The sequence below is a fragment of the Hydra vulgaris genome, chromosome 01 (assembly GCF_038396675.1).
Source record: "Hydra vulgaris chromosome 01, alternate assembly HydraT2T_AEP".
NCBI lineage: Eukaryota > Metazoa > Cnidaria > Hydrozoa > Anthoathecata > Hydridae > Hydra > Hydra vulgaris.
Window position 1 is genome coordinate 23,995,195 of NC_088920.1, and position 14,035 is coordinate 24,009,229.

Sequence of the window (14,035 nt, forward strand, 5' to 3'; positions counted from 1 at the left end):
AAGAATAGAAAAAAAAATTGAAGAATATTTTAAGAAACTTTGTATTTGTTGAACTACTTTGAGTATAAACTTTTCTTCTTATTCGCAAATTCCTCAAATAATTTATGTAATTCTAATGTTTGTGCTTTTCCGTTCTCTATTCTAAAAATTGTTAGAGACGCTCCTGAGACATGCTATTTCTTAATTGTTTTGATAATCCTTAATTTGAAAAACATGCCATTTCTTATGATTTGATAGTCTTTAATTTGCTGACAGATCTTTCAGCACTTGTAATTGTCACAGGTATTGTCATCGATAGCAATATTGCTGTGTTTACATTTGAAAAATCGCACCATATAAAACTGTATTTGATGAGCAGTATGTCAGCTAAATTTTTTAATCTAGTTGCTTCTGTGATGTCATTTTTAATAAAAATGATTGCATTAATTTATTTTTTATTAACATATTTGTTAAACATTTTAGCAATTGTTTTCAACACTTCTTAAAAAAAAAAAACTTATTTTTTATTTCTAATTATATTAGTTATTTTCGATTTTTATTTCTATTTGTTATTTTATATATTTTTTTACGTTACGGTAATGTAGAATTTATTGCTATTATTATTATTTTTTTTCTAAATGGGGCTCGGAGATAAGGCTGAATACGCCTTCTCAACGCCGTTAATGCAAGTTCTCAAACTTTTTTGTCTTATTTGTTCTCGCTGATAACATTTTTTTTTTCCGGTCTGCAACATTTGTCTATTAACAATATAAGTTAAGTTTTAAAAGATAGTTTAAAGTAAAGTTTAAACAATATCTATATATATTGTTTAAAACTCAACATATCTTTTGCGATGGAGTAAGAAATATGTGTACATATTTTCTACAGAAAAAAATAAAAAAATATATATATATTCAAACAAAATATATATATTAATCAAAGGTAATTTAAAGACCAGAATTTTAGTTAAATAGTTTTATGGCATTATAAAATAGGGGTGGTTCACATCACAGTAATGTTTAAATTTTGAGCTTAGACTTTTAAACAAACCTTAAAACGTTTAACTAGTCGTATGTCAATTTGTGTGTTCTTCACACTCATATTAATAAAAACTTTTATATAAAATGGAAAAAACAGATTTTAAACTTGAAATAACTAATTTTTTTCGACCTTTAATATGTTTGCAGACACATTACTGGTTAGAAATTAAACATATAACTTAAAAATTTGTCGAAAAAGTTGTTTTCTCAATTTCATGTTATATCTTCATTGAGAGCAGCACCATTTTATACCAAAATATGGTTCATCAACTATAAAGCAAAATTTTGTATCTAAACTTAAGTAATTTCAAAAAAATTTTAACTTTGTTTGATTTTAGACAAACTAAAGCGCTAGGAGAAAAAAAAAATTAAAATAAATAAGTTATTCGGGCTAAAAATATGCAGTGAAACATAACCTTTTTATAAAAACGCAAAATTCGTGTATTTCATAATACATGCATTAACGGCGTTGAGTTCTTCTTGCTCCAGCCAATAATTTATATAAATGTATTTGCAATGTGTTTACATTTTTTAACGGCAAAATAAATAATTATATAAATCATCAATTGGGTTGGAAAATGTTTGGTCAAATCGTCCGGGTAACTTTGTTGCAATAATTTAGCTGATTTAATTTGATCATCATCAGACAATTTTATTAAATTTTGAGCTTGCAAAAAATTAAAAAGATTTGATAGTTTTTCCATTCCAGTAAACCTATCACTTATTTGCACGTTAACAATATCTATGATCCTATAAAAAATATCAATTTGAAAACTTTTTTCAGCGCAATCGTTTAAATCACTTCCACTTAAATCACCGAAATGTCTCGCATATATGGATTGCCTCTTAACCTTAAATGTTTGTTTTATTTTTCACTTACTGCATATAGTAACAGCCTCTAAATTTAAATAAATCATAATTTGATCTAAAATCTTTTCACTTGAGTTTGAGAGTACCAAATAACGTGGCCGCTTTGTATAGGTCTATGTACTTTTTTTTTAAGTTTTTTGAAGCATAATTTACATTCGTTAAAATGTGATACATAATGACGCAAATAAAAACAAATTCAAAGTTTGATATTTTGTCCCTTAATTTTAAAGATTTAGTTTGTTCTACTCTTTTCGAATATTTTAAAGAAATTTCAGTTAAAGTTTTAACCATATCTAAAAAGCGTAACTTTATAGCTAATAAAGAATTAATACTTGAAGACCATCTTGTTGGGTTTAATTTTTTTAAAGTTACTTCCAACTCTCCGCTAAAATTTGATAGCAAATCCCATCTTTTAAAACTGTTGTCAAAAAAGGAGTAAATTTCTTGTAAAATTATAAAAAGTTGTTTACTTCTCTACAAGCAGAAACAGCGTCATTTAAAACCAGGTTTAAATTGCGACTCGCACAATGAACATATTGTGTAGATGGCTGAATATTATTTATTTTTTTCTGAACTCCGTTATAAATGCCGCTCATCACATTAGCTCAGTCATATCGTTGATCACAGCACTTTTTTAAATCTATTCCTTTATTTTTAAGCAATAATAAAAGTTAATTGTGTAAACCTACTGCCGAACGATCCTTTGTTTCATAAAAACCCATAAATGTTTTTTTAATCTCTATTTGAAGAGGTTGAGTGTCCTGTTTGCGAATTATGTGAACGTATCGAAAAATTAAACTTAACTGTACTTTTCTAGATAAGTCTTGAGTTGTGTCAACTATCATAGAAAAAAAGATTCATTTATTTCCAATAATAATGTTTTTTCTAAATTTTTGCTTAAACATTGAATCACTTCATTTTGGATAGCTGGACTAAGATATTTTATAGTGCCTTTTGGCTTATAGTACTTGTTTCATTATATTGTCGAACTTTGACAGCAAATAAACATTTGAGACAAAAAATTGCCACTGTAAAATTCATCTGCCAACAATATGACCTCTAAAGGCAAGTGAATTTTTTGTTAACATTAAAGTGATGTTAAATAGCCTTTCTAATAACATCTTCCTAAATAAAGTTTTATGACGAATTAGTGTCTCTGTATTCTCATTAAGTGTCCTGTTTTGTTTCCAATGATCGTATACTTGACATGCTTCAATATGTTTTAGGTTATTAGCATGACTTTTTATTCTTTTACTTAGCCCTTTCCAGTCTCGAACTCCCGAACGCCATTAGTTATATTTATCATTTGAAAATTACCAATATGGTTCACAAAATGCTGAGTCCAGAATTTTGGAATAACAGAGCCAAAATCGCTGAGTTTGACCAAATTTATATGCACAATAATAATAATTTGTGGAAAAATGTCTACAATTTTATGAAGGATTGTTTTTAAATGGACCTTGTGGTTTACATCTTTCAGAGGAAATAATAAATCTTTTTGTGCTTTCATCAAGAAATTTTCATTTAAAATATCCCATATCTGTTGTTAATGTATTTAATTCCTGAAATATATTTGGTTCTGGATTTGTTTCTTCAACTTGCATTGCATCGGTAAGATTGTTAGGATTTGCGAAAATATCTGCATTAGTTTTATAACGAGATTCATTATGATCTTTTGGAATTTCATTGTGTTCTAAGTTAATTGAAAAAGATAACATTTCTTCTTGTTGGGTTGCTTGAGAAGTACAAGTAACGACATTGATATTCTTATCTGCAACTACTTCACTAGGTTTCTGTTCTACTGATGAAAAAAATAAGGATATCTTTTTATTGTTTTTACGTAATCTATCACTTTTTTAATTTCTTTTTTCTGGCTCCACTCATATAAGTTCTTTTTGAGTCCATGCTATTGTAAGAAAAATATTTTGTTAGAACAATTATATCTATGTGTTAACCCTATAGATATAAATATATATAGCTAAATATTTTTGAATAAATAATTGACTTTGTATTTATTCTTTCGTTCGTATTTTGAGTCCGCCCTTTTAATTTTATATTAAATATGTACACATAATTTTTGTTTCTTAGTTAATTTGTACTATCCTCGTACTATAAGAAAACCTAGTGGGTACCCAACACAAAAACATGGTTTTACCTGTATACATTTTTTAATTTAAAAATTCAAGATCTTAGTAATTAATTTATGTAGGAAATTTTAAATCGCTAGAATAAAATAGCAAAATTTTTTTAACAAGCAGTTAAAAAATGTTACCAATATTATAAATATTTATAATAAAACTAGTTTATTACCTATTAGCTAAGCATTTTGATAACTCAATTTATTGTAATAAAAATTATAATTATATGACTTTAACTGCTTTGCATGAATGCAATTAAAAAGAAAAGCCCCTACCTTATAAATATAACATTATTTATTAATTTATAATTAATTTTCCACTTCAAAATCACCCTACTTTATAGACAAATACTAAAGTACTAAATTGTATCAGCGGTATTTCTATAATAGACAACGTTAATATTCACTAAAGTTCACTAATATTCAATAGAAATTCTATAATGGATTTGCTATTGAAATTAAATTCTGAAATAGAATTTATGTTGAAATTAAATTGTCCAATAGAATTTCTATTCAAACTAAATCTAAAATAGAATTTCTATTGAAATTAAAATCAATAATAGAGTTCCTATTATAGTAAAAAAAACCTGTTTTTCATTTAAGAATACGTGAAAAATCTCCGCGGGACCCTCTAAGCTCCGGGGCCCTTCCGCCTTGCGGGGTTGTGCTCCCCTAGTTACGCCACTGTGGCTCACATACTACAGGTGTTTTTATTGTCACATTATAAACTCAAAATTTACTTGAAAACTTAACTTGAACATAAAGTTAGATTTCAAATTAGTTGATGTGTACTCCTTTATCCCATATAAGTGGTGAACTTAGGTCAGCTAGGTTGGCAATATCCGTGTCAACCGCGTACAATCTTATTTGAATCTCTGCGTTCTTTTAAAAAATTCACGAAATTCTCGTTTATACGTAATTTTTTTATTGCAACACTTATTTAGAATTAATAAAAAAAGATAAAAAATGTCATTAAAATATTATTATAAATAAAATAAAAACAGCCGTTCAAAATTGACTCTTTACGTATTGTCGCGAATATTTTTATCTGAGTAATCAATCAATTTAGATCGCTCAATATTAAATATTTTTATTTTTTTAAATAAATAAGCATGCATTTTGACAATTATTTTTTTAAATTTAAATTAATAAGAACAAAAGAATAAAATCATCTACACTAGCATATAGTAAATTATTATCGTAAGAGTTAAAAATTATATCAAAAAACGTTTTCTTAATATTCCTTACTGTATTTCCCGAGGGAATCGAATTAATTGGTTATTTATATATATATATATATATATATATATATATATATATATATATATATATATATATATATATATATTGAATGTATATATATATATATATATATATACATATATATATATATATATATATATATATATATATATATATATATATATATTGAATGTATATATATATATATACATAATATATATATATATATATATATATTAAATATATATATATATATCTATATCTATATATATATACATATATATACATATACATATATATATATATATATATATATATATATATATATATATATATATATATATATACATATATATATGTATATATATATATATATATATATATATATATATATATATATATATATATATATATATATATATATATATATATATATATATATATATATATCGCAATAACAACATCTTTGCTTAGTTTCACCTTTTTTAATTTTTATTATTAATAATACATTCAAACTTTAAAATATAGAAAAATTATAGCTATAAACAATAAAATAAACAAACATTTTTTTCTTAATATTTATTAAAAATCAGGATTTACATAATAAAAATTAAATACGAAATTCTTTAAATTTAAAGAAAAGCATTCGTTAATTATACTTTATTAACAGATAAACTTAATATATATTAAAGCTAATATAATAATCAAATAATTAAACAACTCGCTTGCTTTTTTTCTAAATTATTCAAACAGCTTGCAATATTATGTTTTGTTGTCATTGTAGACGGATGGTTAATACCTAAAATTTCAGTTTTTATTTTATCAACAGAATAATAAATTTCTAAAGCTTCGTTATATTTTCCCATTTTGTACAAACAGCTTGCGATACTATGTTTTGTTGTCATTGAAGATGGATGGTTGATACCTAAAATTTCAGTTTGTATTTTATCAACAGAATAATAAATTTCTAAAGCTTCGTTATATTTTCCCATTTTGTACAAACAGAGTGCGATATTATTTTTTGTTGTTATTGTATCTGGATGGTTGATACCTAAAATTTCAGTTTTTATTTTATCAACAAAATAATAAATTTCGAAAGCTTCGTTATATTTTCTCATATTGTACAAACAGCTTGCGATATTATGTTTTGTTACCATTTTATCAGGATGATTGATACCTAAAATTTCAGTTTGTATTTTATCAACACAATAATAAACTTCTAAAGCTTCGTTATATTTTCTCATATTGTACAAACAGCTTGCGATATTATGTTTTATTGTCATTGAAGACGGATGGTTGATACCTAAAATTTCAGTTTGTATTTTATCAACAGAATTATAAATTTCTAAAGCTTCGTTATATTTTCCCATATCGTCCAAACAGCTTGCAATATTATGTTTTGTTGTCATTGTAGACGGATGGTTGATACCTAAAATTTTAGTTTGTATTTTATCAACAGAATAATAAATTTCTAAAACTTCGTTATATTTTCCCATATTGTCCAAACAGCTTGCGATATTATGTTTTGTTCTCATTGTATCTGGATGGTTGATACCTAACATTTCAGTTTGTATTTTATCAACAGAATAATAAATTTCTAAAGCTTCGTTATATTTTCCCATATTGCCCAAACAGCTTGCGATATTATGCTTTGTTCTCATTGTATCTGGATGGTTGAAACCTAAAATTTCAGTTTGTATTTTATCAACAGAATAATAAATTTCTAAAGCTTCATTATGTTTTTCCATATTGTTCAAACAGCTTGCAATATTATGTTTTGTTGTCATTGTATCTGAATGGTTGATACCTAAAATATCAATTTGTATTTTATGAACAGAATAATAAACTTCTAAAGCTTTGTTATATTTTCCCATATCGTCCAAGCAGCTTGCGATATTATGTTTTGTTCTCATTGTATCTGGATGGTTGATACCTAAAATTTCAGTTTGTATTTTATCAACAGAATAATAAATTTCTAAAGCTTCATTATATTTTCCCATATCGTTCAAACAGCTTGCGATATTATTTTTTGTTGTCATTGTAGACGGATGGTTGATATCTAAAATTTCAGTTTGTATTTTATCAACAGAATAATAAATTTCGAAAGCTTCGTTATATTTTCCCATTTTGTTTAAACAGATTGCGATATTATTTTTTGTTGCCATTGTATCTGGATGGTTGATACCTAAAATTTCAGTATGTATTTTATCAACAGAATAATAAATTTCTAAAGCTTCGTTATATTTTCCCATTTTGTACAAGCAGCTTGCGATATTATGTTTTGTTCTCATTGTATCTGGATGGTTGATACCTAAAATTTCAGTTTGTATTTTATCAACAGAATAATAAATTTCTAAAGCTTCATTATATTTTCCCATTTTGTACAAACAACTTGCGATATTATGTTTTGTTGTCATTGTAGACGGATGGTTGATACCTAAAATTTCAGTTTGCATTTTATCAACAGAATAAAAAATTTCTAAAGCTTCGTTATATTTTCCTATATTGTCCAAACAGCTTGCGATATTATGTTTTGTCCTCATTGTTTCTGGATGGTTGATACCTAAAATTTCAGTTTGTATTTTATTAACAGAATTATAAATTTCTAAAGCTTCGTCATATTTTCCCATTTTGTTTAAACAGCTTGCAATATTATGTTTTGTTGTCATTGTAGACGGATGGTTGATAACTAAAATTTCAGTTTGTATTTTATCAACAGAATAATAAATTTCTAAAGCTTTGTTATACTTTCCAATTTTGTTCAAACAGAGTGCAATATTATTTTTTGTTGCCATTGTATCTGGATGGTTGATACCTAAAGTTTCAGTTTGTATGTTATCAACAGAATAAAAAATTTCTAAAGCTTCGTTATATTTTCTCATTTTGTACAAACAGCATGCGATATTATGTTTTGTTGTCATTGTAGACGGATGGTTGATACCTAAAAGTTCAGTTTGTATTTTATCAACAGAATTATAAATTTCTAAAGCTTCGTTATATTTTCCCATATCGTCCAAACAGCTTGCGATATTATGTTTTGTTGTCATTGTAGACGGATGGTTGATACCTAAAATTTCAGTTTGTATTTTATCAACAGAATAATAAATTTCTAAAGCTTCATTATATTTTCCCATATCGTTCAAACAGCTTGCAATATTATGTTTTGTTGTCATTTTATCTGGATGGTTGATACCTAAAATTTCAGTTTGCATTTTATCAACAGAATAATAAATTTCTAAACCTTCGTTATATTTTTCCATATTGTTCAAACAGCTTGCAATGTTATGTTTTGTTGCCATTGTAGACGGATCGTTGATACCTAATATTTTAGTTTTTATTTTATCAACAGAATAATAAATTTTTAAAGCTTCGTTATATTTTCCCATTTTGTTCAAACAGAGTGCGATATTATGTTTTATTGTTGTTGTATCTGGATGGTTGATACCTAAAATTTCAGTATGTATTTTATCAACAGAATAATAAATTTCTAAAGCTTCGTTATATTTTCCCATTTTGTTCAAACAGAGTGCGATATTATGTTTTGTTGTCATTGTAGACGGATGGTTGATACCTAAAAGTTCGGTTTGTATTTTATCAACAGAATAATAAATTTCTAAAGCTTCGTTATATTTTCCCATTTTGTACAAACATCTTGCGATGTTATGCTTTGTATCAAGCGTTATTTCATTATTTTCACCATTAGATTCTATATTAAAATTTAGAACAGCTTTTAATATTTCGATTGCTTCTTCAAATAAACCTTTACATACTAATAATTTTTGAATAGAAGCCGTCATATGATGGAAGGTTTCCGAAAATTTTTTTCCGTTGGTACGAAACATATAGATAAAATGAAAAACAAAATGATTTCCGTAATCCGTGTGATCTTTTACTTCATTCATTTCAACTTTAAAATAATTTTCGAATAAATCAAGGTATGTATTTGTGCTTGAATTTCTCTTTTGAAAACATCTACTTGTTAACTGTGTCAGTTCGTGTATTGTATATTTTTTATCACCAAAACAGTTTAGTAAAGAATAACTTATTAGTAATCCAATGGCTTCATCTATTAAAGATTCGTCGTTTGTTTCCATTTGATTTGAGATTTGTGTTATAAATTGTTTACTGATATTTTGACCGTCGCAATGAGATAAACAGTTTAATATTTTAAATAGAAAAGGTTTAGTTTTTTCTAATTTTATTAAAACTAAGTTAATTGCTTTTATTGCAGACTTTGATTCTTCTTCGGTTGGAAAGTTAATATTGTCCAATATTTCTGATGGTTTCAATCTATATCGATTTATGTATTTTTCTATCGAAATTGTATGTATATTTATATATTTTATTGCCTGAGTAATTGCAAACGGATGATGACCAAGTTCTTTAATTAAGTTTCTTATGTTTTCGTCGGTGTTTTCTTTAATATTATTTTTTACAAAAGCGAATGCTTCTTCAGAAGAAAAAACATCAACTAGCATTTTATTTACATTAATTGACCACGTTCTCCATTGGGAGGTAATCAACGTGAATGAATTCGGTTTTCTTGAAATGTACATTGACAAATTTTTAACACTTTCGTCGTCGACATTGTCAAAAATAAACAAAGTCTTTGTATTTTCATAATAGTTGTGAATTTTTTCAACAATCACTTTTATATTAAAATAATCTCCTTTTGAGTCATGAACGTCGATACCTAATATTTGACATTGGTTTCTCATTGAAGTTTGTAATATTCCGAATGCTGCGTCAATCCAAACAATGTTTTTATAGAAGTTATAAGATATTTCACAGTATTTTCTGGCAATATGTGTCTTTCCGACACCCGGCATTCCATATAATACTAAAGTTGAGTTGTTTGCATCTTGTAAAAAATAATCTTGAATTTCACTAAGTAGTTTCTTGCGTGAAAATAAATTTTCTGAAAAAGATTTGAATACCTCAAAATAGACGTGCGGTTTGATGTATTATAAAGAGTTTTTATTTTAATTGAAATAAATTTACTATCAATTATTAAGTAAAAAATTTCAATTTCTTACTAAACATTTCTCTTTTTTCAAATGCAGCGCGTTATTATTATATTTAAAAAAGTTTTTATATATATAAAATTATGCTAGTTTTGAAATTGTTTTTGAATAAAGTTTTATGTTACACTATAACAATTTTATATATTTTAAAAAGGTTTCGTAAACAAAACTCGATGTACTTTGTGAACTTAACAATTTGAAAAACATCAAATAATTATTGTTAACTCTAGAGAATTCAAGTAAAAATACAATTTTATAGGTACTAATTTTAATTTTAAACTCAGTTTTTGAGTTTTGAATTCCAGCCTATAAAAATAAACATTTATTTATAGCGAGTGTTAAATCAACCTGTAATGCAAATGTTTGGATTTCATAAATATGTATTTTTTATTTATTTATTTTCTTTCATTACGAATTCTAAAAACTCTTTTTAAAACGTACATCATGCTGTTATTATAAACGATTATTTATGAATTTCTTTAAAGTTATAAAACAAAAAATAAGTAAAAAAAATATAAGAATAACAATAAAATAATAGAAATATATCAATATATATATATAATAAATAAAAAATAAAATAAAAAATAAATAAATAACGTGTGTGTTTATATGTATGTATTTATGTATATATGTGTATGTATGCATTTATTCGTATATATAAGTATATGTCAATGTGTACGTGTATACTTATGAATTTGTGTTTTTGTTTACGCGTAGATAAAAAGTGCATTTGTATCTTTGAATTTATGTTTGTTTAGATATGTATATGTGTGATATACATATCTAAACAAACATAAATTCATTATTCAATACTTTTATGATACAGAAATATTTCGTAGTCTTTGAACTAAACGTTAAGTTCACTTCTGACAGACACTTTTAAACAACTGGAAAAACAAAAAAAATTAAAAATGGCATAAATTTTTTTTTTTTAATTTATTGTTGAGATGTAAACGTATTTATATAAATACTAATATTAATTTTTTATTTTGTGATATCGTACATTCACAACTTTTATGTTTTTATCAGTTATATATATTTTATTATTATTACCGTTTACCACATTTATAGTCATTTTAATTTCATATAAGTCATTAATAGTTTTTTTATTAATAATCTTGAACAGCAGCTGTGCTAAATAAAAGTATACAGCTCAACATAAAACGTATAAATTAAAAATGATTTCTTTCACGAGCATTAAAGATGCCGGCTACAACTACTACAACCACTACAACTACTACTACTACTACTACTACTACTACTACTACTACTACTACTACTACTACTACTACTACTACTACTACTACTACTACTACTACTACTACTACTACTACTACTACTACTACTACTACTACTACTACTACTACTACTACTACTACTACTACTACTACTACTACTACTACTACTACTACTACTACTACTACTACTACTACTACTACTACTACTACCGATAAATGAAAGCATCATTTAAACATAGAATTAAAAAAAAAGGGCATTTATATAAAAATTACCCATAAAACAACTAAATTTATGACAATCTTCCTGGTTTGATTCTATTGAGTTTTGAAAAGCAGTTGTGCTAAAAAATGAAATAAAGTATTAATAAATGTTATAAAAATAGTTTGAAAAAACTAACAACAATAAAAACTGTAAATATTACATAATATTAACTCACACAAAATAAAAGATACTTCTTATACAAAAATCTTCACATACAATTAGATATGTATACAAAAAACATTATAGCATTATGCACACATTTTTTAACATATTAGTTTATTTGAAATAAACGTTTTGAATTTTAAAAAATGGAATTAAATGTAGTAATTAATACCTGAAAGAAAAACCTTGTTTATTTAGATGTTTTTATTTGTCGAAAATACAACTCATGTTTCATTTTTCATCAAACAATGATGAACATTTTTACCACTAAAGGTGAAAAACTTTTAATGCGAAATATGACACTTAAAATTTAATGTAAATCACATTTTTAAAAATCACGTGTAAATGATTTTACTATATTAAGGTTAAGAGTTTGTTATTGACTTTATGTAAAAGAATATGGTAAAAATCTTCTATTGAATAGATTCGGGTAATATAAGCCCCGGGATTATATGAGCATACCAAAAGATTTTCAAGTTGCGAGCAGTGAAGTTCAAGTTACATTGTACTTTTTGAACTGACTTTATGAGGTGATAAAAGAAAGCAGTGTAATTACGTAAATTTATACGCAATAGTTAACGCCTTTTATCTAATTAAAACGCTACTCAATTTTTTGTGATTTTAAATCATTTAATTACACATAGAAGAATCTGTGGTTCAAATTTTGATGTTGAAATATAGATATTTTTTTTCACAAAGAAAAATATATTAGCTATAAATCCGTTCAATTTTTTTTGACTTCATTTAAAAACAACATTTTTGTGTAATATGTGTATGCTCAAACAAGGCGTTAATTTTGTTCAAAAATCTCTCTATTGCCAGTTTGCGTGCACTTCCAGTTATAGTAAGCGGAAACCATATAAAAATTACAATAAAGTATTAAGAGACCAATTAATATCAAAAGTTTTTGCGAGTTGTTTCTATCGGTACAGACTTTTGGCGATAACTTTGACTTTGATTTATAAAACAACAAAAGGTAAGGATCATTGGTCTATGTACCTCATTCTACCATTTTTTAATTATATCTTGAGATTATACTCTAATATCAATAACACTATATCAAACTGACATTTGCAGAAAAAAATATTACAAAAACTGGACACTCTAATTATAATAATACTTTTGAATAAAAATTAAAACTAAAAATCTAAATGTAAAATAATTTTTTAAACTTAACTTTTTGTAAAACACCAACATTAAACAATCTCCAATAATAATTTAAAGAAATTATGAAATATAAGAAATCTAATTAGTAAATAAAATCAAAGGAAAATTCTTCTTAGAAAATGCTGCTATGAAAATTACTTTAAATTGGCTTGTAGTTGTGGGTTCTTTTAATACCGTTGCAGGATGGTAAGTACTCAAGTACAGCCTGCCAATACCTAAAAAAAAAAAAATTAAAAATTATACTGTCTTAACAATTTATCATAAATGCTCTCTTTTCATTCAATTTTTAAATTCTCTTTCATAAATCTACACATACTGTAATTTGCATAGCTTAAACAGCCTAGCTTTAGATATGTTGTGGTTTAAATAATTAACCTGAACTCAATCTTAAACCAATATAATAATTTAATCTTAAACCAATAAATAAACTTAACCTTAAACCAATAGAACTACTATGTACAACTACACCTTAATTTATTTACAAAAAAAATTAACATTAGGAAAGGTGTCATCTTATTGATATTTTTATAACAGGTAATTTTTTTCATTACTAATAGATATAATTTATTTTCATTTTTCAAATATGCTAAAAAATTTTTTATGATGGTTATATAAAAAATATCTTGAAATGATTTAAATAAAATCGAAGTCTAAAAAAAGTTTATTAGTTAATTTGAATAAATATAATTTCTGAAATCGAGATATAATCAAAATGCAAAAGGATTTTCAGAAAGAAAATGAAACGAAAAAATTTGTAGCTTGCACATTCTTTTTGATGTTTGCCAGTAAAATTTTTTAAATAAAAAGCCATAAAATTGAGCAGCTTTGCAAGTCATTACATCTGTGATACCTATTATGAAAATGATAAATTTAACGACTTTAATGAATTACCTAATATGAAACTCACAACATTT

General features: G+C 25.2%; 1 protein-coding gene across 1 annotated transcript; it reads right to left on the reverse strand.

The window, feature by feature from the left end:
- Nucleotides 1-5,738: 5,738 nt before the first annotated feature.
- On the reverse strand, nucleotides 5,739-12,101 carry LOC136075217 (uncharacterized). The gene is made up of 3 exons (XM_065787704.1): nucleotides 11,968-12,101; nucleotides 11,804-11,871; nucleotides 5,739-10,186 (listed from the first exon to the last, which is right to left on the reverse strand). Exons 2-3 carry the CDS (start codon nucleotides 11,805-11,807, stop codon nucleotides 5,973-5,975), a joined length of 4,218 nt encoding a protein of 1,405 aa, XP_065643776.1. The 5' UTR covers nucleotides 11,808-11,871; nucleotides 11,968-12,101; the 3' UTR covers nucleotides 5,739-5,972.
- Between the last annotated feature and the right edge of the window lie 1,934 nt (nucleotides 12,102-14,035).